Source organism: Odocoileus virginianus, chromosome X (genome assembly GCF_023699985.2).
Source record: "Odocoileus virginianus isolate 20LAN1187 ecotype Illinois chromosome X, Ovbor_1.2, whole genome shotgun sequence".
NCBI classification, from domain to species: Eukaryota; Metazoa; Chordata; class Mammalia; order Artiodactyla; family Cervidae; genus Odocoileus; species Odocoileus virginianus.
In genome coordinates, this window is record NC_069708.1 from 31542350 (window position 1) to 31567957 (window position 25608).

At 38.1% G+C, this 25608-nt stretch overlaps 1 protein-coding gene across 11 annotated transcripts in view; it reads right to left on the bottom strand.

Moving 5' to 3' along the window:
- ATRX (ATRX chromatin remodeler) overlaps positions 1-25608 on the bottom strand; it is a 267954-nt gene that overhangs the window by 57366 nt on the left and 184980 nt on the right. For all 11 annotated transcript variants that reach the window (XM_070462042.1, XM_070462040.1, XM_070462046.1 and 8 more), the window contains 3 exons: positions 24235-24323; positions 23933-24105; positions 2898-3051 (listed from right to left, as the gene is read on the bottom strand). In XM_070462042.1, coding sequence (XP_070318143.1) covers positions 2898-3051; positions 23933-24105; positions 24235-24323 — 416 coding nt within the window. The remainder of the gene's footprint in view (positions 1-2897; positions 3052-23932; positions 24106-24234; positions 24324-25608) is intronic.

Genomic DNA, 25608 nt, shown 5'->3' on the forward strand with positions numbered 1-25608 from the left:
AAAAGAGTAACAAACTCAACACATTTCTAATCAAAACCTCAGTACGACTTTTTTGGCAGAAATTAACAAGCTGATTCTAAAGTTTATATGGATAGCCAAGCACAAAGAGTAGCCAAAACAATTTTGAAAGGAAAAAAGTTGGAAGCATAACTCTACATGATTTCAACACAAAGCTAGTATAATCAAAATAGTATAGTACTGACAAAGAAACCAACACAAATCAATGGAACAGAATATAATCCAGATATAAAGCCACACTACAGTTAACTGGTTTTTGACAAAGAGGCAAAAGCAACTCAATGGAAAGAAGTCTTTTTAACAATAGTTTTGGCAAAACTGGACATTCACATGCTAAAATACAACTTTCTGTCTAAGCCTCAGCTGCATAAACAGGGAACAGAAGAATCTAATTTGACAAGTTTTTCTTTAAAAGAAAAAAAAGTCTTAGCTGACCATAAGTCAATATGAACCAATAATGTTATTTCGAAGTTGGAAAACCATTCTATCAGATTGCAGGAATGGAATGACAGGATCCAGAGTAAATAATAATCAGACTCACTATAATTATGTGTTAATAAAAACTCAGCTGTAGTGTTTTGTTTACTGTGACAATATTTTGAGATGAGTGCTAAAAAACTGAAGCATATTCATGACCATTCAGGACTGAAATTAAGCCATACAAAGAATAAAACAATCAACTGAGAAGAAAAAGCTTACAGTGACAAGAGATAAACCCGTCATTATCTGAAGGGGAGACAATTGAAATAGTAGTAGTGATGTCTGCAACCTACTTTGAAAAGTATCAGGAAAATAAGATGGATAGAGGGATTGATAGATAGGTATATAATAAAGTATGATAAAATATAGTATAGATTTTAGGTGACAGGTATGTAGGTATTCTATTTATTCTTTCTGCTTGTTATGTTTGAAAATTTCCATAATGAAACACTGGACAAAGAATAGTGGTATTCCATTGCACAGTTTTATGTCTTAATGTTGATAACATTTATCACTTGCATTAATAACTAAAAATGATCATTTAACAGTATTTTTAAAAAGCAATAGATATACTCTATTTTAGACCAGGGGAAAATAGCTATAGGAATACAGTACAAACTAAAGATAAGCATACATTTTCTAACACTTTGAAGTATTCAACTCTAGGGAGCCTTCTGAAATGGAAAATATTCTACTCAGGAGAAGCTAGGAGAACATCTATGATGAACATGGTAGAAGATATTCCTTGTTAGGAAATTAAAAGACTACTAAAAATCTCCTATACACTCATAAAATTCTTATTTGGTATCCAATAAAAATTAACTTTAAACTATAAAAGTTAATAGAAAAAAAAAGCATGAGCATGTCTAAAGCATCAGTCTCTTCTGAACCTTCAGGAACTTGGAGCTCAAATATCTACTTTCTACTTGACATCTCTCATGGACATATAATATGCCTTAGAAACTTAACAAAACCACGGCAGAATTCTTTACTACCTCTAATAAACTTAGTTCTCCCTTAGTCTTCTCCATTTTAGTAAATAACAATGTAATTCACAGGCACTTAGGGGGAAAGCCTGGGAGTCATGTTTGACTACTCTATCTTACTGTCCTGCATTTAATCTACCAAGTATTGTTTGTCTACCCCCAAACACACTCTTTTATCTCCACTACTACCATTCCATTCCATGCCAACATCCTCCCTCATCTGAACTACTTGTTTCTGTGCAAGTGGCAATATATAACAAAAATAACTTTCAGTGAGTACTTTACTTGGTGTCATGTACAGTGGTTAATAAAAACCAACATTTTTATAATTAACTATTAACTCAAACAACTCACTATCCAGCAAAAAGATAAATACATTAGAATGTGCTAAGAGTAGAGTAGAAGTATATTAAAAGGTGGTATGAAAATATAACAGAAATCTACCTCTTTCTAGGAAAGTTAAAGAAAGTAAATTAAATTTTTTTAAGATAGGAGATTTTTTTATTTTAGCCTTATGTTAAAGTGCTTAAAGTTTTTAACAAAAAAAATGTTATATTACAAGCATTATATTTTTAAAATATTTTATGACCAGAATATAGGGCCTTATAACAGTCTAAACGATAAGCGTGGTTCAAAACTTTAAAAGCACATTTTTAAATAATAAAATGAAAGATAAGATTGGGGGATGGAATCTAGGGAAGAGAACAGGGGCACAAATGCTAGAAGTAAAACAAACAGGAACAAAAAACAATGGAGAAATTATAGAAAGTAGTCAAAAAGGGGTGAAATAAAGTCTGAGAGGTATCCACTAGATTTGGAAATTAGAAGGTCAACAGGTGACATTGGGGGCTTCCCTGGTGGCTCAGCAGTAAGGAATCCGCCTGCCAATGCAGGAGATGCAGGTTGGATCCCTGGGTTGGGACGATCCACTGGAGAAGGAAATGGCAATGCACTCCAGTATTCTTGCCTGGGAAATCCCATGGACAGAGGAGCCAGGTGGTTATAGTCTATGGGGTGGCAAAAGAGTCAAGACACAACTTAGCAACTAAACAATAACAACAACAAAGTGACTTAGGTGGGGGAAATCTCAGTAAAGTAACAGTGTAGAAACCACACCGCATGGATTGAAAAAAGATTCTGAAAATGATGAAATATAAATACCAACTAGACACTTGGTTCAAGGAAATAAGTTCAAGATTCTACAGCCAGAAGGGGAAAACGGCACTGAAGGAACATCCAGAATATGCACTCAGAAATAGTGGCTTTAGAAGGAAGATAGTTGTTACTACACTAACCAAGAAATTACATTTTTAAAAAGGAAGAAAACAAAACAGATTTAAGTAGTTCAAACAATAAAAAGGTTATCAAAATTTTGTTTAATATAATAAAAATAGGAAATAGGAAAGAACTTACACTTTATCCCCAATTTCCTCTGCCATTCGAAGAATTTCAAAGAGAAGTACCATTTTTCCAGAATGCTCTAAAACCTCAGCATCAGCATCTGTAACAAAATCTTTGTACCAGTCTGGAGCTGGGCTGCTTGGATTAGAAGAAGAAGTAGCTTTACCTAAACAAAATAAATGAAACATAAATAAGTAGGCAAATAAGGGAAGAAACTGAAAGACTCCAGAGTGGGATTAAGAAAGAGATTAAGAGAAACAGATATAGACCAACCAACTCAGGGAGAGACTGAGAAAGAAAGAGACTGGTATCGAGAGAGAGGAAAAAAGACAACCATAGGAGAAAAAGAGATCTACACTCCAAGAGAAAGACAAGAGGTGGGGGAGGTGAGGCAGAGAGGACTCTGGGAAAAGGAAGTAAAGAGACAGAGAATCAGACATACACAAAGGCACATAAAAATACACACATATGCACCCAGACATGGGGGAGGGCCTCCAAATACAGAGTAAGCAAGAGACAGACCCTGAGAAAGTGTAAGTATGAGAAACAGAATTTGGGGTGGGGGGAAGGGTTCAGAAAGACAGAGATCGAAAGAAATTAAGTCCCCCAGACCCTGAGACAGTATAATCCCAAAGCACACCCTAACAGACAGGGACCAGGAGAAAAAGACCTAGAGACCAAAAGAGAGAGGGAGAGAAGGGAAGAGAGACTGACTCGGAGATCAAGAGAGAAAAGATCTTAGGGGCAGGAAAACTTTCACTGTGCTAGAATTCTGGAAAACTCAAACAAGGACTGATCCCAGCATCACCAACTCATGTTAAATCATTTTGCTCTTTAAAAAAAGAAGAAAACATTATTTTGCTCTTATTTTCCCCATAAACTTTGAATATAAAAGGTATGAGAAGAAAGTAACAAAATAACCTATGAAAGATAAACAGTTAAGTTTCAAATACAGAATGTACAGGTTTAACACATTTCTGTGCCTTCTCAGATACCATTTAATGCAAAGTACTTTAAATTTTTACATTGTTTGTTATAAAGTATTCTACATATTCACAAAAGTATATAGAATATAAAGAACAATAGTGTTCACACATTGCATCTTTGTCAAATTTTAAAACTTGTTAAATCTGCTTCTGATGCAGTTGAAGCATAATACATGACCCTACCCAATGCTATTCTCTTATTTGCCACCCTTCTTTCTGAGAGGTAAATAACCCTAAATTTTATATGTGCATGTTACTTTTTATGTGTATGTTTTTAAGTTTTCACTAATGTATGTCACCAAACTCTATATTATACTTCATGTTTTTAAACTACGTGTAAATGGTACATATGTGTAATTATACATGTATAGTTTTACTTTGGCCACCTGATGCAAAGAACTAACTCATTGGAAAAAGACCCTGATGCTGGGAAAGATTGAAGGCAGGAGAAGAAGGGGACGACAGAGGATGAGATGGTTAGATGGCATCACTGACTTGATGGACATGAGTTTGAGTAAACTCCGGGAGCTGGTGATGGACAGGGAGGCCTGGAGTGCTGCAGTCCATGGGGCTGCAAAGAATCAGACATGACTGAGCGACTGAACTGAACAGATACATACTTTTATACTGAATATACTTTTTCACTGAATATAGTTTTCATTTTCCATTCAAAGTGAGACTGATTCAATAATTCTGCCATATACAGTATTCTACTACATGACTATACTATAATTTTTTAGTTCTCCTGGTCACAGACATTTAGGTTCTTTTTACTATGAAATAACTGCAATAAACCACTCAGTATTCTATTTTTCTAGAATGTATATATCTCATGGAAGTTTAAAATTTTCTGGTATAAAGTTATGCTTATGATTTATAAAATATGACATTAAACAATCCTACTTTATAAATTGTTTACTATCTCAGGTTCTTGATATTCTGATCATGCTGTTTGATTTTTGTGTGAACTTTGTCAGGTTAACTAATAACTTTTGTTGCTAACTTTTCCTAATGCTCACTGTTTCTTCAGGCATTCTATGACTTTTTACTGTCATGTCACTTTCAACGTAGCTGGAATAGGTGAGAATCCATGGTAGCCTGGGTTCAGTTCAGTCAGTTCACTCGCTTAGTCATGTCCAACTCTTTGCAACCCCATGGACTGCAGCATGCCAGAATATTCTGTCCATCACCAACTCCTGGAGCTTGCTCAAACTTACGTCCATCGAGTTGGTGATGCCATCCAAACATCACATCCTCTGTCGTCCCCTTCTCCTGCTTTCAATCTTTCCCAGCATCAGGGTCTTTTCCAATGATATAGCTCTTCACATCAGGTGGCCAAAGTATTGGAGCTTCAGGTTCAGCATTAGTCCGTCCAATGATATTCAGGGCTGATTTCCTTTATTTTTTTTTTCCATTTATTTTTATTAGTTGGAGGCTAATTACTTTACAACATTGCAGTGGTTTTTGTCATACATTGAAATGAATTAGCCATGGATTTACATGTATTCCCCATCCCGGTCCCCCCTCCCACCTCCCTCTCCACCCCATCCCTCTGGGTCTTCCCAGTGCACCAGGCCCGAGCACTTGTCTCATGCATCCAACCTGGGCTGGTGATCTGTTTCCTTTAGGATTGACTGGTTTATCTCCTTGCAGTCCAAGGGACTCTCAAGAGGCTTCTCCCAACACCACAGTTCAAAAGCATCAATTCCTCAGCACTCAGCTTTCTTTATGGTTCAACTCTCACATCCCTACACGACTATAGGACGGACTATAGCTTTGACTAGATGGACCTTTGTTGGCAAAGTAACGTCTCTGCTTGTTAACATGCTGTCTACATTAGTCATAGCTTTCCTTCCAAGGAGCAAGCATCTTTTAATTTCATGGCTGCAGTCACCATCAGCAGTGATTTTGGAGCCCAAGAAAATAGTCTATCACTGTTTCCATTGTTTCCCTGTCTATTTGCCATGAAGTGATGGGACCAGATGGCATGATCTTGGTTTTTTGAATGTTGAGTTTTTCTACTCTTTTTCTACTCTCCTCTTTCACTTTCAAGAGGCTCTTCAGTTCCTCTTTTCTTTCTACCATAAGGGTGGCATCATCTGCATATCTGAGGTTACTGGTATTTCTGCGGGCAATCTTGATTCCAGCTTGTGCTTCTTCCAGCCCAGCATTTTGCATGATGTATTCTGCATATAAGTTAAATAAGCAAGGTGACAATATACACCCGTGATGTACTCTTTTCCCAATTTGGAAACAAACTGTTGTTCCATGTCAGGTTCCAACCGCTGCTTCTTGATTTCACAGGGGCCAGGTAAGGTCAGTATTCCCATCTCTTTAAGAATTTTCCACAGTTTGTTGTTATCCACACAGTCAGAGGCTTTGGCGTAGTCAATAAAGCAGATGTTTTCCTGGAATTCTTTTGCCTTTTCTATGATTCAACGAATGTTGGCAATTTGATCTCTGGTTCCTCGGCCTCTTCTAAATCTCGCTTGAACATCTGGAAGTTCTCAGTTCACGTACTATTGAAGCTTCACTTGGAGAATTTTGAGCATTACTTTGCTAGCGTGTGAGATGAGGGCAATTGTGCAGTAGTCTGAACATACTTTCTCATTGCCTTTCTTTGGGATTGGAATGAAAACTGACCTTTTACCAGTTTCCTGACAACAAGATGGCAGGGTAGAAGGATGGGTGCTCATCTTTTCCTGCAAGAACTCCAAAATTGCAATTCAGTGCTGAACAACCATTGACAGGAGAATGTTGGACCCCACCAAAATAAGATACCCCACGTCCAAGAAGAAAGGAGAAGCCCCAACAAGACAGTAGGAGGGGCAAAATCACGTGTAATCAGACCCCACATCCGCCAGAGACACTTGAAGGGCTCAAACAAACCCTTGAGTGCACCAGGACCCAGAGGCCCCTCAGAGACTGAGTAAGACCTGCCTTTGAGTGTTTGAGTGTCTCCTGTGGAGGCAGGGGTCAACAGTGGCCTGACATGGGGACAGGGGCTCTGGCTGCAGCAGACCTGGGTCACACAGAATGTGACATAAGCCCTCTAGGAGGAGGTTGCCACTAGCCCCACCATACAGCTGCCGAGAAAAGGACACACAAACTGCAGGACAATTATACCGAAGAAATTCTCCCACTATTAAGAAAGTTCTACAACCCACAAGAGATTTCCCAACCTGGAGATCTTGCAAAGGGACCAAGAACCCCCAGGGAATTTGACTTTACAGGCCAGTGGGAAACTGAGCCAGATATGCCTGTGAGTGGAGGCAGGAGTTCCCTCAGGCCAAACAACAGGGAGGGAACACAGCTATGCCCATCAACAGCAAATTGGATATAAGATTTACTGAGCATAGTTCCACCTATCAGAACAAGATGCATTTTCCCCCTCAGTCAGTCTCTCCCATCAGGAAGCTTCCATAAGTCTCTTATCCATATCCCTCAAAGGGCAGACAGAATGAAAACCACAATCACAAAAAACTAACCAAACTAATCACATGGACCACAACCTTGTCTAACTCAATGAAGCTATGAGCCATGCCGTGTAGGGCCACCCAAGATGAACAGGTCATTAAGGAGAGTTCTGACAAAATGTGGTCCACTGGAAAAGGAAATGGCAAACCACTTCAGTATTCTTTCCTTGAGAACCCCATGAATAGTATAAAAAGGCAAAAAGATAGGACACTGAAAGATGAACTCCCCAGGTCAGTAGGTGCCCAAAAAGCTACTGGAGAAAAGTAGAGAACTCCAGAAAGAATGAAGAGACAGAGCCAAAGCAAAAACAACACTCAGTTATGGATGTGACTGGTGATGGAAGTAAAGTCCAATGCTACAAAGAACTCTATTGCATAGAAACCTGGAATGTTTCCATGAATCAAGGTAAACTGGAAGTGGGCAAACAGCAGTGAACATCAATATTTTAGGAATCAGTGAACTAAAATGGACCAGAATGGGTTATGTTAAGCCTGGGTTAACATCATACAATTCCACAGTGATTCTGCATCTGCATCTGTCAGGTCTTCTAAGAGGATCACCAACCCAGAATTACTTTTGAGGTTAGTATTTCAGCTTGAGATTTTTGGACTATGTAGATAATATAAATTGAAACCATAAACTATGTGAGGGAAAGCCCATGATCATGAATCCAAGGGAACTACTTTTGAAACACTCAGCCCAGGGTGACACAGATAAGATTTCTTGCCATCTCCTTGAATTGATGGGCAAATTTTTTTGTATCCTATTCTTCTGTGGAGTACACACCCTTTAAATAGATTCAGCTTTAATCTGAGTTCTAAGAACTCTCCACCTCATAGAGGGCTTGAATCTTACCCTGGATAGGTAAAAAACAAAGTTACTCTCAAGACTAGCCCATGGAGGCCCAGAGCTTCCATATCATATCTTCTTGACCTTACTGTTTAAATTCGGTTTCTTCTTTTTGTCTGGGTCCTAGTAATTTCCATTACTTTCATTGTTATTGTTGTTCAGTCGTTAAGTCATCTCCAACTCTTTGCAACCCAATGCACTGCAGCACACGAGGTTTCCCTGTCCTTTACCATCTCCCGGAGCTTGCTCAAACTCATGTCCATTGAGTCAGTGATGCCATCCAACCATCTCATCCTCTGTCGTCCCCTTCTCCTCCTGCTTTCAATCGTTCCCAGCATCAGAGTCTTTTCTGATAAGCTGTTTCTTCACATCAGGTGGCCAAACTACTGGAGCTTCACTTCCACAACAGGCCTCCCAATGAATACTCAGGGTTGATCTCCCTCTGAATTGACTAGTTGGATCTCCTTGCAGTCCAAGGGACTCTCAAGAGTCTTCTCCAACACCACACTCCAAAAGCATCAGTTCTTTGGCGTTCAGTCTTCTTTATGGTCCAACTCTCACATCCATACATGACTAATGGAAAAACCATAGCTTTAACTATACAGACTTTTGTTGGCAAAGTGATGTCTTTGCCTTTTAATAAGCTGTCAAAGTTTGTCATAGCTTTTCTTCCAAGAAGTCTTTTAATTTCACGGCTACAGTCACCATTCGCAGTGATCTTGGAACCCAAGAGAATAAAATCAGTCGCTGTTTCCATTGTTTCCCCATCTATTTGCCATGCAGTGATGAGACTGGATGCCATGATCTTAGTTTTCTGAATGTTGAGTTTTAAGCCAGCCTTTTCACTCTTCTCTTTCACCTTTTTCAAAAGGCTCTTTAGTTTCTCTTCTCTTTCTGCCATAAGAGTGCTGTCATCTGCATATCTGAGGTTACTGATATTTTCCCAGCAATACTGATGCCAGCTTGTGCTTCATCCAGCCCAGCATTTCTCATGATGTACTCTGCATATAAGTTACATAAGCAAGGTGACAATATACACCCGTGATGTACTCTTTTCCCAATTTGGAACCAGTCTGTTGTTCCATGTCTGGTGTTTTTGCTTCTTGACATGCATACAGGTTTCTCAGGAGACAGGTAAGGTGATCTGGTATCCCCATCTCCTTAAGAATTTCCCACATGTTTTTGTGATCCACAGAGTCAAAGGCTTTAGAGTAGTCAATGAAGCAGAAATAGATGTTTTTCTGGAATTCTCTTAATTCTATGATCCAAGGGATGTTGGCAATTTGATCTCTGTTCCTCCACCTTTTCTAAATCCAGCTTGTACATTTGGAAGTTCTCAGTTCACATACTGTTGAAGACTAGCTTGGAGGATTTTGAGCTTTACCTTGAAAGCATGTGAAATGAGTGCAATTGTGCAGTAGTTTGAACATTCTTTGGCATTTCCATTACTTTTACAGATCTCATTATGCATTTATATTTAAACCACAATAAACTACTACCTAATGTGTCATATATTTATATGATTCTATGCCTTAACTTGAGTATCTTATACTATATTCCTCCCTCTTTTCTTGACAAACTTCCATGCATATTTTACTATCCTTCAAGAGTCAACAAAACTTTCATCTTAGAACAGCCTCCTTAAGAGAGTGACCCTTGTACTAATGTAAAATTTTCCCTGAAAAAGAAGGGATCATTGGCCCTAGGCTTCTAGGAAAAAAATACCTATTTTTGTTCCAGGAGTCTGGTATTTGCTAAAAGCCAGGCAGACGGTGCGTTGTCACCAGTCCCCAGTAAAAATCCCTGGGTACTTAGCTTTTAATGATCTCCTCTGGTAGACAACACTTCACACATACTGCCATAAAATGCTGCTGCAGAAGTTAGTACATCCAGTGTGACTGCACTAGAAGAGGACTCTTGGAAGATTATGCCTGTTTTCCTCTCGACTTTGATCCATATATGCCTTTTCCCTTTCCTGATTTTGCTTTACACCCTTTTGCTGTAATAAACCATAGTCCTGAATATGAGTATCTGCAAAGTCCTATGAGTTCCCAAACCTGGGGGTGGTTTGGAAGACTCCTGACACATAGCTTATCAAGCACATGTTGACTAAAATTCCTTTCTACAATTAGACAACTGGCAAATAATCAGTGCCTTTGGGAATTTTACATTTCGACAGATGTGCAAACAACTTCAGCAATGGCTACCAAATTTAATAAAGGCAATTTATATATGGTAAAAGTGTCAACAATTAAATTAAAAAGCTGGTTCAAACGTGACAGAAAATAAGAAGTCTCAAAACTTAGCACAGGTGAAAATTTCTGAGCAAAGACAACAGATTCATACTAATTTTAATTCTATTGGATATAATGACAATATTTAATCTCTAAAAAATTAAAACTGGCCCCCAAAACATGGGATACTCCAGTTAATAATTATCCTGAATATATAATTAAAACCTACAAATAGATATTATATGCAGAATATTCTTACTTCATCACGACACAGAATAATCATTCCTTCTGTTATAATTTTGTATTGTATAGGCATATATGACAATTAACAGTGAATTAATAAATCAAAGCCAATCCTAAATATCCACCCTGGCTATCAAAAAATGCTTACAAGGTATGGTACAAAGGAAATACAAACAAATAGAAAGTAAAACTTTTACCTCTCTTTCTTGAAGCAATACAAATATATATTTAAACACCATATCTGCAGCAAGATACACTATAGTTGTTTTACTCTTTAGAACTTCATTTTATACCAGAATTCTACTACACATAAATATTGGGAGAAGTCATTGGAAATGTAGATTATTGTTAAATGCAACTTAAAGAATATTCTCTCCATCCCGTTTTGGTAGCACAGGTGTTTCTATGCTTACTAAACTCAGTGGTTCTATCGGAAATGCAGCATATTTGCCAGTCTAGTGAAGAACATTCCCCACCAGACTGAGCATCCCTGAAAGACCACGCCCCTTTGCTTATTTTTTGATTCCTGGTATCAGCATATTAGATATACACCAGATATTTTTGATTCTAGAGAATGACAAAGAATTAGGCTATAAATTCACCTATCAATCAGTCATCATCATCATTATCTTCAAAATGTATCCCAAAGTAAAAGACTACCAGAACTAAAGAATCAGAGATACTTCTTCAATTCAGTTCAGTTCAGTTGCTCAGTCGTGTCCAACTCTTTGCGACCCCATGAATCACAGCACACCAGGCCTTCCTGTCCATCACAAACTCCTGGAGTTTACTCAAACTCCTGTCCATTGAGTTGGTGATGCCATCCAGCCATCTCATCCTCTGTCGTCCCCTTCTCCTCCTGCCCCCAATCCCTCCCAGCATCAGGGTCTTTTCCAATGAGTCAACTCTTCACATCAGGTGGCCAAAGTATTGGAGTTTCAGCTTCAAACATCAGTCCTTCCAATGAACACCCAGGACTGATCTCCTTTAGGATAGACTGGTTGGATCTCCCTGCAGTCCAAGGGACTCTCAAGAGTCTTCAACACCACAGTTCAAAAGCATCAATTCTTTGGTGCTCAGCTTTCTTCACCGTCCAACTCACATCCATACATGACCACTGGAAAAACCATAGCCTTGACTAGATGGACCTTCGTTGGCCAAGTAATGTCTCTGCTTTTTAATATGCTGTCTAGGTTGGTCATAACTTTCCTTCCAAGGAGTAAGCGTCTTTTAATTTCATGGCTGTAATCACCATCTGCAGTGATTTTAGAGCCCCCAAAATTAAAGTCTGATACTGTTTCCACTGTTTCCCCCACCTATTTCCCATGAAGTGATGGGACCGGATGCCATGACCTTTGTTTTCTGAATGTTGAGCTTTAAGCCAACTTTTTCACTCTCCTCTTTCACTTTCATCAAGAGGCTCTTGAGTTCTTCTTCACTTTCTGCCATAAGGGTGGTGTCATCTGCATATGAGGTTATTGATTTAACAGGCTTTACTTGCAGAGGCTCCTGGCAATCTTGATTTCAGCTTGTGCTTCATCCAGCCCAGCGTTTCTCATGATGTACTCTGCATGTAAGTTCAATAAGTCCCTCAGTCATGTCTGATTCTTCGCAACCCCATGGACAACAGCCTGCCAAGCTCCTCTGTCCATGGAATTCTCCAGGCAAGAGTACTGGAGTGGGTAGTTATTCCCTTCTCCAGGGAATCTTTTCAATGCAGCAATCAAACCGGGGTCTCCTGCACTGCAGACAGATTCTTTACCATCTGAGTCACCATGGAAGCCCTGGTAAACAGGGTTGGAGCACAGTATGGATGTTCCTTGAAAAACTTAGAACTAAAGTTATCATATGGCTCTCAAATCCTACTTCTGGGGATATATCCAGAGAAAACTAATTCAGAAAGATACATGCACCCCAATGCTCTTTGCAAAGGATTAATCTCCGAACTATACAAATAGCTCATAGAGCTCAATATCGAAAAACAATTCGATCAAAAAATGGGTGGAAGACCTAAATAGACATTTTCCCAAAGAAGAAATACATGTGTCCAATAGACATATGAAAAGATAATTCAACAGTGCTAATTATTAGAGAAATGCAAATCAAAATGACAATAAGGTACAACCTCACACCAGTCAGAATGGTCATCATCAAAAAATCTATAAACAGTAAGTGCTGGAGACGATGGGAGGAAAAGGAACACCTCTTGCACTGTTGGTGGGGTGGGATGTTTCAAGAATGTAAACTGTTTTAGTCACGGGAGAACAGAATGGAAGTTCCTCAAAAAAAAACCAAAAAACAAAAAACGTAAAATTACCATTTGTTGTTGTCGGTGTTCTAAGTCGCTCCCAGCTCTTTGTGACCCTATGGACTGTAGCCCACCAGGTTCCTCTATCCATGGGATTCTCCAGGCAAGAATACTGGAGTTGGTTGTCATGCCTTCCTTCATGGGATCTTCTCGACCCAGCGATCGAACCCACAAATTCACCTGTGAAACCATCTGTACCTGGACTTTTGTTTTTAAACTATAGTTTCAATATTGTTAGTAGTATAAGGTCTATTCAGATTTTCTATTTCTTCATGATTCAGTCTTAGTAGATTGTGCAATTCTAGAAATTTATCCATTTCTCCTAGGTTGTCTAATTTGTTATTCTTTTTATTTTGTTGATGTTGGTTGTAACTTCTCTTTTCATTTCTAATTTATTTGGGCTCTCATTTTTTATAAGTCTGGCTAAATGTTTGATTTTCTTTATGTTTTCAAAGAAACAACACTAAATTTCATTTAATTTTACTTTTTTGGTCTCAATTTCCATTCTTTCCACTCTAAGCTTCATTATTTCATTCCTTCCACAAACACTGGGCTTTGCCTGTCCTTTTTCTTGTTCCTTTAAATGTATATTTACATGATTTATTTGACATTTTTCTTATTTCTTCTAGTAGGCCTGTACCACTATGAACTTCTCTCTTAGAATTGCTTTTGCTTCATCTCATAGATTTTGTAATGTTGTGTTTCCATTTCCATTTGTCTCAATGCATTTTTTAGTTTCCTCTTTGGTTTCTTTGTTGATCTACTACTTGTTTAGTAGCATGTTTTTTAGCCTTCATATGTTACTGTTTTTCTCTAGTTTTCTTTTTCTACTTGACTTCTAGTTTCATACCACTGTGATATAAAAAGATGCTTGATATGATTCCAATCTTCTTAAATTTATTAAGGCTTGTTTTTTGACATAATATGTGATCTGTCTTGAGAAATATTCCATGTATACTTGAAAAGAATGTGTATTCTGCTGCTGTTGAATGAAATGATCTATATCGATTAAATACATCTTGCCAAATATGTGCTTTACCAATTTAGAGTCTAGATGGTCTATCCATTGAAGTAAGTGGGGTATTAAGTCCTCTATTACTATATTACTGTACATTTCTCCCTTTATTTCTATTAATATTTTCTTTATATATTTAGGTACTCCTATGTTGAGTACATAAATAATTATAAATGTTATATCCTCTTGTTGGATTGACCCCATTATCACAATGGCATGCCCTTCCTTGTCTTTTCTTATAGTTTTTATTTTAAAGCCTATTTGTCTGATATAAGTATTACTATTCCAGCATTCTTTACTTTTCCATTTGCATGGAGTATTTTTATAATCTCTTCTTTTTTGGTTTATGTGTGTCTTCAGATCTCAGGAGTCTGCTACAGGCAGCATATAGATGGGTCATACTTTTTTATCCATTCAGCTACCCTATGTCTTTTGATTAAAGCATTTAGTCAATGTACATTTAAAATAATTATGGAAGGCATGTAGTTATTGCCATTTTGGTACTTGTTTTCTGGTTATGTTTTCAGTTCTTCTCTGTTCCAGTCTTACTCTGTTTCTTCCCTTGTTTTTTGATGGATTTCTTTAGTTTCACATTTGGATTCTTTTATTTTTTTGTGTATCCATTGTAGCTATTTTTGATTTGTGGTTACCATGAGGCAAAAGTTCCCACTCTGTGGTCATATGGTGTCAGATGAGTATCAGCAGTTCTCCACTGGAGGCTGCCCCTACTTGTGCTAAGTACATGGTGAAAAGCTATGTCAAAGATGGTTTCCACATCCAAACACATCACCTTTCCACAACATCTGCATCAACAAGACAGTGTCCTGTGCTGAGGCTGACAAGCTCTAAGAAGGTATGTAGGGTGCCTTTGGAACACCCCAGGACACAGTGCCACAGTACACATTGGTCAAGTCATCATGTCCATCAGCACCAAGCTGAAGACTAAGGAACACATGACTGAGGCCCTACACAGGGCCAAGTTCTAGTTCTCTGGCCAACAGAAGATTCACCTGTCCAAAAGGTGAGGATTTACTAAGTTTAAAGTCAGTGAATTTGAACACATGGTGGCAGAAAATCAACTCACCCCACTTGGCTGTGGGGTCAAATACATCATTAATTATGGCCCCCTGGACACATGGCAGGTCACAGAATCACAACAGCCTTGGCTTCTCCACTGCTTGTTCATGCCCACCATTAAATCCTCCTTTCCAGTCTGTCAATCAATCAATCCAAAAAAAGCACTCCATTTTCACTTGCCTGTCACATTTTATTTTTTGTTGTTATATTTAATTTCTTTTTATTTTGTGTATCCCATAACTATTTACTTATACCTGATATTCTTTTTACTACTTTTTCTTTGATCTTTCATACTAGCTTTTTAAAGTGACTGATCTAATTCCTTTACCATCTATTTTCCATCACCAGTGATTTTTTTCTTTCATATATTTTATTTCTAGTTGTGACCTTTTCCTTTACCCTTTAATATTTAAGGCCAGTTTACTAGTTATGAACTTCTTTAGAGTTGTTTGCTTGTCTGAGAAACTCTTTATTGCCCCCTTCAAGCCTGCATCATAACCTTGCTAGGCAGAGTATTCTTGATTGTAAATTTTTATCCTTTCAGCACTTTAAATACATCCTGGCACTCCCTTCTGGACTGCAAAGTTTCCGCTTTAAAATCAGCTTATAGGCTTATAGGAGTCCCCTTCTATTGATATATGATTAGCTGTTTTTCTCTTGTCTTTAAAGTTCTATTTTTATCTTAAACTTTTGCCATTTTAAATATGATGTATTTTGGTATGGGAGTTCCCTTCTATTGATATATGATTAGTTGTTTTTCTCTTGTCTTTAAAATTCTCTTTTTTATCTTAACCTTTTTCCATTTTAAATATGATGTACCTTGGTATGAGTCTCTTTGGGTTCATCTTATTTGGGATCTCTGTTTCCTATACCTGGGTATCTGTTTCCCTCCCTCGGTATGGATATTTTCCACCATTATTTCTCAAGAAAGTTTTTTGTTACTTTCTTTCCTACTGGGAACCACATAATGTGAATATGGTTGATGTTTCACAGATGGCTCATAAAAATCCTTTCCTTCTTATTGCTATTCTTATGGGGATAATTTCTACTATTTTATCTATCAGATTGCTTGTCACTTTATGTCATCTCATCTGCTTCTGATTCCATAAAGTGCAACTTTTTCATTTCAGTTTCAGTATTGAGCTCTGATTGATTCTTTCTTGTATTTTCTAAGTCTTTGTTAAAGCTTTCAATGAGTTCCTCCAATCTTTTCCTGAGTCTGGTGAGCACCATTAGCACGGTTTCTTTCTTTAAAATCTTTTATCAGGTAAACACTGGGGTTTGTTTTTTCCTGGGGTTTTATTTTGTTCCTTCATTTGGACCACATTCCTGTATCTCATTATTTTTATTTCCTTTACATTTCTATAAATTAAGAGAAACAACTACCTCTCCTAATCTTGAAAAGGCCTTATATGGGATCATTCCCTGTGTAGACCACTTGGGCCTAGAGGCTTTGGCAGGCTGGCTGGGGCTGCAGTGGGCACCAACAGGGGTTAATCCCTGGGGAACACTACGCCCAATACTCCAGTGGTGGGACCAAAGAGCATGGAGCAGGCCCAGTCCAGGGGCAGCCCCCTGGGAAATACTGTGTATAAGGCTGCCTTAGAAGGAGAGCTGGAGCTGGAGAGGACATGGTCCAGGAACAATCCCTGAAGAGTGCTGGGCTGTATGCTACCTTGGGGCAGCTGGAGGTACAGCAGTCACAGGCCAGGAGGAGTCCTGGGGGGCAACTCCAGACAACTGTGATCATCAGTGCCTCCTACCCAAGCCAGACCTCCAGCAGTTCCCTGTCATTTTGGCAGCAACTTCAGGGTTAGTAAACACATTCCCTTTACATATACTCTAGGTGCCTTTAAAGTTTTTTCACTGTGTCCCAGAGCGAGTGTGTCTGCATTTGGATGCCTCAGCAATATATCTTTCTACTGTAGATCATCCTGAAAGAGGAGAGATTCCCATGGATACTGTATCTCTGACTTTCCTATTAGTTTCTATGTGGTTCTTCTATTGGCAGCACCAGCATATTGGGCCCTCAGATTTTCTTCAAGAAGTGTGCTATATGTAGGTGTAGATCAGTATGCTCAGGGGAGTAGGTAAAGACAGGGTGTTCTTGTGCCACCGTATTCCTCAATCTACTTTATGTTTTCACATATAAATGCTCACTGATAAAGCTTACTCTGAAAACAAGTGCATAACTCAGAGATATTGCATGTTTAGTTCCAGACCATCACAATAAAGCAAATGGCACAATAAAGTGAGTCACATGACTTCATGGTTTCCCAGCACTTATAAGTTATGTTTATATACTATGCTTGCTTGCTAAGTCACTTCAGTCGTGTCTGACTCTGTGCAAACCTATAGATCATAGCCCACCAGGCTCCTTCCTCTATCTGTGGGATTCTCCAGGCAAGAATACTAGAGTGAGTTGTCATGCCATCCTCTAGGGGATCTTCCTGACCCAGGGATCGAACCTGCATCTCTTACGTCTCCTGCACTGGCAGATGGGTTCTTTACCACTAGCTCCACCTAGGAAGCCCTTATATACTATACTGTAGTCTATAAGTATGCAATACCATTATGTCTTAAGAAAACAATGCACATACCTTAAAAGTAGTTACTGCTAAAAAATGCTAACCTTCATCTCACTGAAGCGAGTCATAATTGCTCTGGCTGGTGGACAGTCTTGCCTCCATGTTGATGGCTGCTGACAGTCAGGTTCCTGATAATGGGGTGGCTGTGGCAATTCCTTAAAAAATGAAGTTTGCTGCATCAATAATAGCTCTTCCTTCCATGAACGATCTCTTTGTAGCATGTGATGCCGTATGACACCATTTTATTCACAGTAGACCTTCTTTCAAAATTGGAGCCAATCCTCTCAAACCCTGCCATGGATTTATCAACTAAGTTTAAGAAAGGTTCTCAAGTCTCTGTTGTCATTTCCACCATCTTCACAGCATCTTCATTAGGAGCATACTCCATCTCAAGAAACCACTCTCTTTGCTCATCCACAAGAAGCAACTCTTCATCTCTTAAAGTTTTATAATGAGACTACAGCAATTCAGTCACATCTTCAGGCTCCAATTCTAATTCTAGTTCTCTTGCTATGATATTTCCACATCAGCGGTAACTTCCTCCACTCAAGTCTTGAACTCCTCAAAGGCATCCATGAAGGTTGGAATCAACTTCTTCCCAACTCCTGTTAATGTTCATATTTTGGACTCTTCCCATGAGTCACAAATGTTCTTAATGGTACCTAGAATGGTGAGTCCTTTCCAGGTGGTTTTCAACTGACTGCCCAGATCCATCAGAGGAATCACTATCTATGATAGTTAAAGACTTACAAAGGGTACTCCTTAAATAATAAAACTTGAGAGTCGAAATGACTCCCTGGTCCAAGGGCTGCAGAAAGAATGCTGTGTTAGCAGGCTTGAAAACAACATTAATTTCATTGTACATCTCCATCAGAGCTCCTGGGTGACCAAGAGCAGTAATACTTTCAGAGGAATCTTTTTTTCTGACCAGTCGGTCTCAACAGTGAGCTTAAAATACTCAGTAAACGATGCTGAAAACAGATGTGAGGTTATGCAGGTTTTGTTGTTCCATTTACAGAACACAGGCAGAGTAGGTTTAGCATAATTCTTAAGGGGCCTAAGATTTTCAGAATGTACTGTCTTCAATTTGAAGTCACCAGCTGCATTAGCTCCTAATAAAGAGTCAGCCTGTTCTTTGGCACTTTGAAGCTGGAAATTCAGTTCTCCTCTCTAGCTATGAAAGTCCTAGATGGCATCTTCTTCCAATAGAACACCATTTTGTCTCCACTGAAAGCCTGTTGTTTAGTGCAGCCACCTTCATGAATTATCTTAGCTAGATCCTCTGGATGACTTGCTGCAGTTTCTACATCACCACTTGCTGCTTCACCTTGTCCTGTTATGTCATGAAGATGGCTTCTTTCCTTAAACCTCTGAACCAGCCTCTGCTAGCTCCAAACTTCTCTGCTGCAGCTTCATTGCCTCTCTCACGCTTCTTACAATTGAAGAGAGTTAGGGTCAAGCCCTGGATTAGGCTTTTTAGCTTAAGAGAATGTTGTGGTTGGTTTGATCTTCTATCCAGACCACTAAAACTTTCTCCATATCAGCAATAAGGCTGTTTCACTTTCTTATCATTCATGTGTTCACTGGAGTAGCACTTTTAATTTCCTTCAAGAACTTTGCATTTGAATTTACAACCTGGCTACTAGCTGTTTGGTGCAAGAGGCCTAGTTTTGGCTTATCTTGGCTTTTGACATGTCCTCCTCATTAAACTTAATCATCTCTAGCTTTTTATTTAAAGTGAGACACAAATGAGTCTTTCTTTCACTTGAACATTTAGAGGCCATTGTAGGGTTATTAATTGGCCTGATTTCAATATTTTGTGTCTTAGTGGACAGGGAGACCTGAGGAGAGGGAGAGACACAGGGGAAAGGCCATTGGGTAGATCAGTCAGAACCTGAACAGCACAATATTTATCAATTAAGTTGCCTATCTTACCTGGGTGTGGCTCATGGCTCCCCAAAACAATTAAAATTTTAACATCAAAGATCACTGATCACAGAGCACTATAACAAACATAACAGTAACAAAAGAGTTTGAAATATTGTGAGATTACCAAAATATGACACACAGATACAAAGTGAACAAATATTATTGGGAAAATGGTGCCAACAGATGTGCTCAACATAGAGTTGCCACCAAACTTCAATTTGTGAAAAACACTGTATCTGTGAAGTACAATAAAACAAGGTATGCTTGCTGTGAAATAATAATAATTCAAATATTTTGAAGTAGTTTATATACAGTCATTTCCTCCTCACAAAGTATCCTAATATGATACTAAACTAAAACACAAAGATGTAGATGCTGTAAGGTAAACTTAAATGACTTATTCAAGATCCTGTTTCTCAGAAAGATCAGAAGGCTAATGCAAATGAATTAGATATCAACTCTTTAAAGGAAAGTGAAATATGTAGTGAAAAATGATAGGTCAATTACAGCCACCTACTTATTTATTAATAGTATCCGTTTCCATTTCCAGGTGCAACACATTGGTTCCTTAATACTTACAATTTAGGTTTTACATTTACTATAAGAAAGTGATTTTGGAGGGAAATTTCCTGGCAATCCAGTGGTTAGGACTTGGTACTTTCAGTGCCAGGGCCCAGGTTGGATCCCTGGTCTGGAAACTAAGATCCTGCAAGTCACAAAGCATGGCAGAAAAATGAATGATATATACAAGGTATATATGACCATATGCTGTGATCTACTCGGCCTTATATAGATCTAGATCTAAAGAACAAAAATGGATTTTTATCATCTATTTGTTCTAAAAAATGTTTCTGATCAACTATACATGCAGAGAGCTGCAAAAAATGAAATACACCCATATATGAATGACTTCTATTTGACCACAGAGAGCTACACACTAGAGGAATAGGTGAAGTTTGTCATTTGGAACCCACAGCTTTCCCTGTCTGCGTTTATGTTCATAACATGTAGCAACCTACTCTTTGCTCCAGTTCTTTTATAGTCTTTTCCATATTTCAGCAAATATGGAAAGTGACATTAGGTTGGTACAAAAGTAATTGCGGTTTTTGCATTGTTGAAATTTGCCTTTTGATACTGGAATACATTCTAAATAAGTGTGGTCATCATTTTTGTGTGCATTTCTTGCTTTATGCTTTTTTGCTAATGGGTTATGACTTACTATTTTATATTTATTTTAGACTAGGAAAATGATGTTAGACAAAAAGCAAATTCAAGTGATTTTCTTATTTGAGTTCAAAATGAGTCATAAAGCATTGGAGACAACTCACAACATCAACAACACATCTGGCCCAGGAACTGATAATGAATGTACAGTACAGTGGTGGTTCAAGAAGTTTTGCAAACGAGACAAGAGCCTTGAAGATGATGAGCACTGTGGCTGGCCATCAGAAATTGACAACGAACAACTGAGAGGATCACTGAAGCCAATCCTCTTTCAACTACGTAAAAAGTTGCCAAAGAACTCACTGTCGACCATTCTATGGTCATTCAGCATTTGAAGCAAATTGGAAAGGTGAAAAAGCTCGATAAGTGGGTGCCTCATGAGCTGACCGAAAGTAAAAAAAAATCATTTTGAAGCATCATCTTCTCTCATTCTATGCAATGACAATGAACCATTAATCGAACAGATTGTGACATGGGACAAAAACTGGATTTTGTATGACAATTGACGATAACCAGCTCAGCAGTTGGACCAAGAAATAGCTCCAAAGCACTTCCCAAAGTCAAACTTGCACCAAAAAAATGTCGTGATTACTGATTGGCAGTCTACTGCCCATCTGATCCACTACAGCTTTCTGAATACCAAAGAAACCATTTACACCTGTGAAGTATGCTCAGCAAGTTTATCACTTGCACCGAAAACTGCAATGCCTACAGGTAGCATTGATTAACAGAAATGTCCCAATTCTTCATGACAATGCCCGACCGCACATCACACAACCTATGCTTCAAAAGTTGAATGAACTGGGCTATGAGGTTTCTCCCTCATCCACCACATTCATCTGACTTCTTGCCAACAGACTATCACTTCTTCAAGCATCTCAACAACTTTTTCCTGGGAAAATGCTTCCATAACCAGCAGGAGGCAGAAAATGCTTTCCAAGAGATTGTTGAATCCTGAAGCATGGATTCTTTATGTTACAGGAAGAAACTTACTTCTTGTTGGCAAAACTGCATTGATTTTAATGGTTCCTATTTTGATTAATAAAAATATGTTTGAGCCTTGTTATAATAATTTAAAAATCACTGTCTGAAACCATTAATTACATTTATACCAACCTAATACTTATAATAGCACAACAGGAAAACTGGAAGAAGCTCCTCATTTCTGAAAGCAACCCAGCTGCATTAGACCCCATCTGTACTTCCAACTGATGAAGGAATCTATACCTCAACATACTTTTATGCAACCGATTTAGAGCACAGTATGATACATACTGGTTGGTCTACTCTCTTTTCTCTTAACCATAAGTTATAAGAAAAACTTCAACAAGAGTATTTTAGGAAAAATCATTCCCAGGAACACATAAACTATGAGCTATTTATTTCTAATTATGAGATGAGAGACTAAGGAAAATTTAAGTGAAATGCAGATCAGGAGACCAGAGGAGAAAATAGCAGGAGATTCCCACTATCTTAAATTAAACTTTAACCATTCCTTTAGAAAGTGAAAAGTGAAAGTGAAGTCGCTCAGTCGTTTCCGACTCTTTGTGACCCCATGGACGGTAGCCCACCAGGCTCCTCTGTCCATGGGATTCTCCAGGCAAGAATACGGCAGTGGGTTGCCATTTCCTTCTCCAGGGAATCTTCCCAACCCAGGGATCGAACCCAGGTCTCCCAAATTGCAGGCAGGCACTTTAACCTTTGAGCCACCAGGGAAGCCCAACTATTCCTTTAAGTATATACTTTAAATCTAGTTGGAAGATGAACACTGCTAAGCTGTCTTTATGGGATAGCAGGGGACAAAAACAAGAAAAGAGGGACTGCTCTGGTGGTCCAGTGGTTGGGAGTCTACCTCCCAGTGCAGGGGACATGGGTTCAAGCCCTAATCAAGGAACTAGGTTCCTACATGCTGCAGGGAAACTAAGCCTGTACACCACAACTACAGAGCCCAGGCATCGCAACTAAGACCCAATGTCACCAAAAATAAAAATAAATAAATTAACTAAATTTCAAAAATAAGAAGAAAAGAAATTTTGTAATTTAATTTATACTACTCCTCTGATTTCTCAGAGAAGTAAGCCAAGGTCTGTTGTTAGGCTGCCATCTGTCTATTCCAAGGAGGTACTGAGGGAGAAATGTTTATCAGGGAATCACCAAATTTGTACAGCTGCAGGCCTGAGACCAGCTAAGCTTGTCTGTTCATAGGATCATTCACTGAGCTGGCAGCCACATCTCCCTTCTCTTCACAGATGGTCTATACTTTGCTCCATGATTCACAAATGCCACATATTTAGAGTTATTTATACTGTTGTGTCTCTAGATATTTTAAATATTCAGCTATCTGTTCCTAGCACTTGAGTTTCTAAACATCTAGTCAGACTGCTCTAGGAGAATGTGGAGCCTGAGTATTCATCCTTCAAATGTAGATATGAGTAAAGAGAACTTAAGCCACTGGGAAGTTCAATGGAAGACTTTCATTGAGTTTATACTCATGCACAAGAGAAAGAAAGAAAGAGAAAGCGAAGTAGATGACACAACTGTACCTGATACAAGGGAAATCTAAAATAGTCAATAAATATACATTATGAAGAATTACAAAGGAAAAAGACTAAAACATCAAAACTAGCTTTACTGTATAAAATGAATGACAATCATAGTTTATTACCTGAAATGCTTACAGTTATTTATATGTAGTTAAGTGAAATCACCATGGTGGGTTTAAAATAGGATATACCTAGGTCTGAATCCTCTTCTACCAATCATTTATAAAGATATAACAATATTGTGAGGCTGTTCAAGAATTAAGTTAGCTAACACATGGAGTGAAAATAATATAGAATTTAGGCATATATGTGTAAATAAATGTTAGTTTTTCTTTTTTCCCTTCTTCTTAAATACCAGAGAGAGCACAATGGTTTGCTTCTACTTTAACATTCATTAAACATTTGTTGCTATTATGTGCATATGATTATCCTAGATGCTTACCAATTGTGGAAAGATATTCCTTTGAGCCCATTGGTGAGGATAATTAATAACTGGAAAGAAGCATGACTTTACAATGACATGATATTTTCTAAATCAATGTTCCATGATATATGCAAAATTTATTAGACTCACTTTCTTCCAGTTTTAAAGAAACTGAGGGATTGTTTCCTGTTTCATCCACATTTCCTTCACCACCTCCTCGAGATCTTGAATTCCAGACTTTAATCACTTCAACATCATTGTCACTGCCACTTCCACTTGAGCTACTATCTTTTTTTCCCTTTTTCCCCTTTGCTTTTTTCTTTCTAAAAAAGAGAACAAATCCAAATGATTAGGGAAACACAGGAAAAATACAAGTGCCAATTATTAGAAGACAATCAGCAAGCTGGGATTTTAAACACGTCAACACAGGGCACAAAAAGTATTCAATTTACTTTGTATAATCATCAGAGCTTAAACTCATGGAGGTTTCATCCGAATCTGAAGCTATAAATTCATCCATACTGTCTTCATCAAAATATCCCTAGGGAAAAAAAAATGAACATTTTAAGAATTTATTTCAATTTATACTGGAAATTATGATGATGATGTCTGTTTCATTTAAGGATAAATTCACTGTTACAAGAAAGAACTGAAGAACTATAATATATTAGAAAAAATAAAGGAAACATCACAGACATGACTAATAAATGCAACGTGAAGTCTTAGATTGACTCATGGAAAAGAAAAAGGATGTAAATACAAAAACTGATGAAATCCAATTAACATCTATTGTTTAGTTACTAGTACTTATTTGAATTTCTTAATTTTGACTATTTTACTATGGTTATGAAAGATGTTAATCTATGAGAGAAGAGACAAGAATATACAATTGAGAAAAGATAGTCTCTTCAATAAGTGGTGTCGGGAAAACTGGACAGCTATATGTAAAAATGAAATTAGAACATTTCCTAACACCATACACAAAAATGAACTCAAAATGGATTAAAGACTTAAACATAAGGCTGGATATGATAAAACCCTTATAGGAAAACATAGGCAGAACACTCTGACATAAATCGCAGCAAGATCTTTTTTGACTCACATCTGAGAGTAATGAAGATAGAAACAAAAATAAACAAATGGGACTTAATTAAAATTTAAAAAGCTTTTGCAAAGCAAAGGAAACCAGAGACAAAACAGTGAGGTGCCATCTCACACTGGTCAGAATGACAACCATCAAGACTCTACAAACAATATATACTAGTGATGGTGTGGAGAAAGGCAAACCCTTTATATTGTTGGTGTGTGTGTACTTAGTCGCTCAGTCGTGTCTGACTCTTTGTGACCTCATGGACTGTAGCCTGCCAGGTTCCTCTATCCATGGGAATTCTCCAGGCAAGAAAACTGGAGTGGGTGGTGTTGCCCTCCTCCAAGGGATCTTCCCAACCCAGGGATCTAACCCAGGTCTCCCACATTGCAGGTGGATTCTTTACTGTCTGAGCCACCAGGGAATATGGGAATGTAAATTGGTATAGCCAATATGGAGAACAGTATGGAGGTTCCTTAAAAAACTAAAAGTAGAGTTGCCACATGGTCTAGCAATCCCAGTCCTGGGCATATACCTGGAAAAAACTGTAATTCAAAAAGTGTACAATAGCCAGGACATGGAAGCAACCTAAATGTCCATTCACAGAGAAATGGATAAAGAATATGTGGTATATATATATATATATATATATACAATGGATATTATTCAGCCATAAAAAATGAAATGATGCCATTTGCAGCAACATGGATGGACCTAGAGATTATCATTCTGAGTGAAG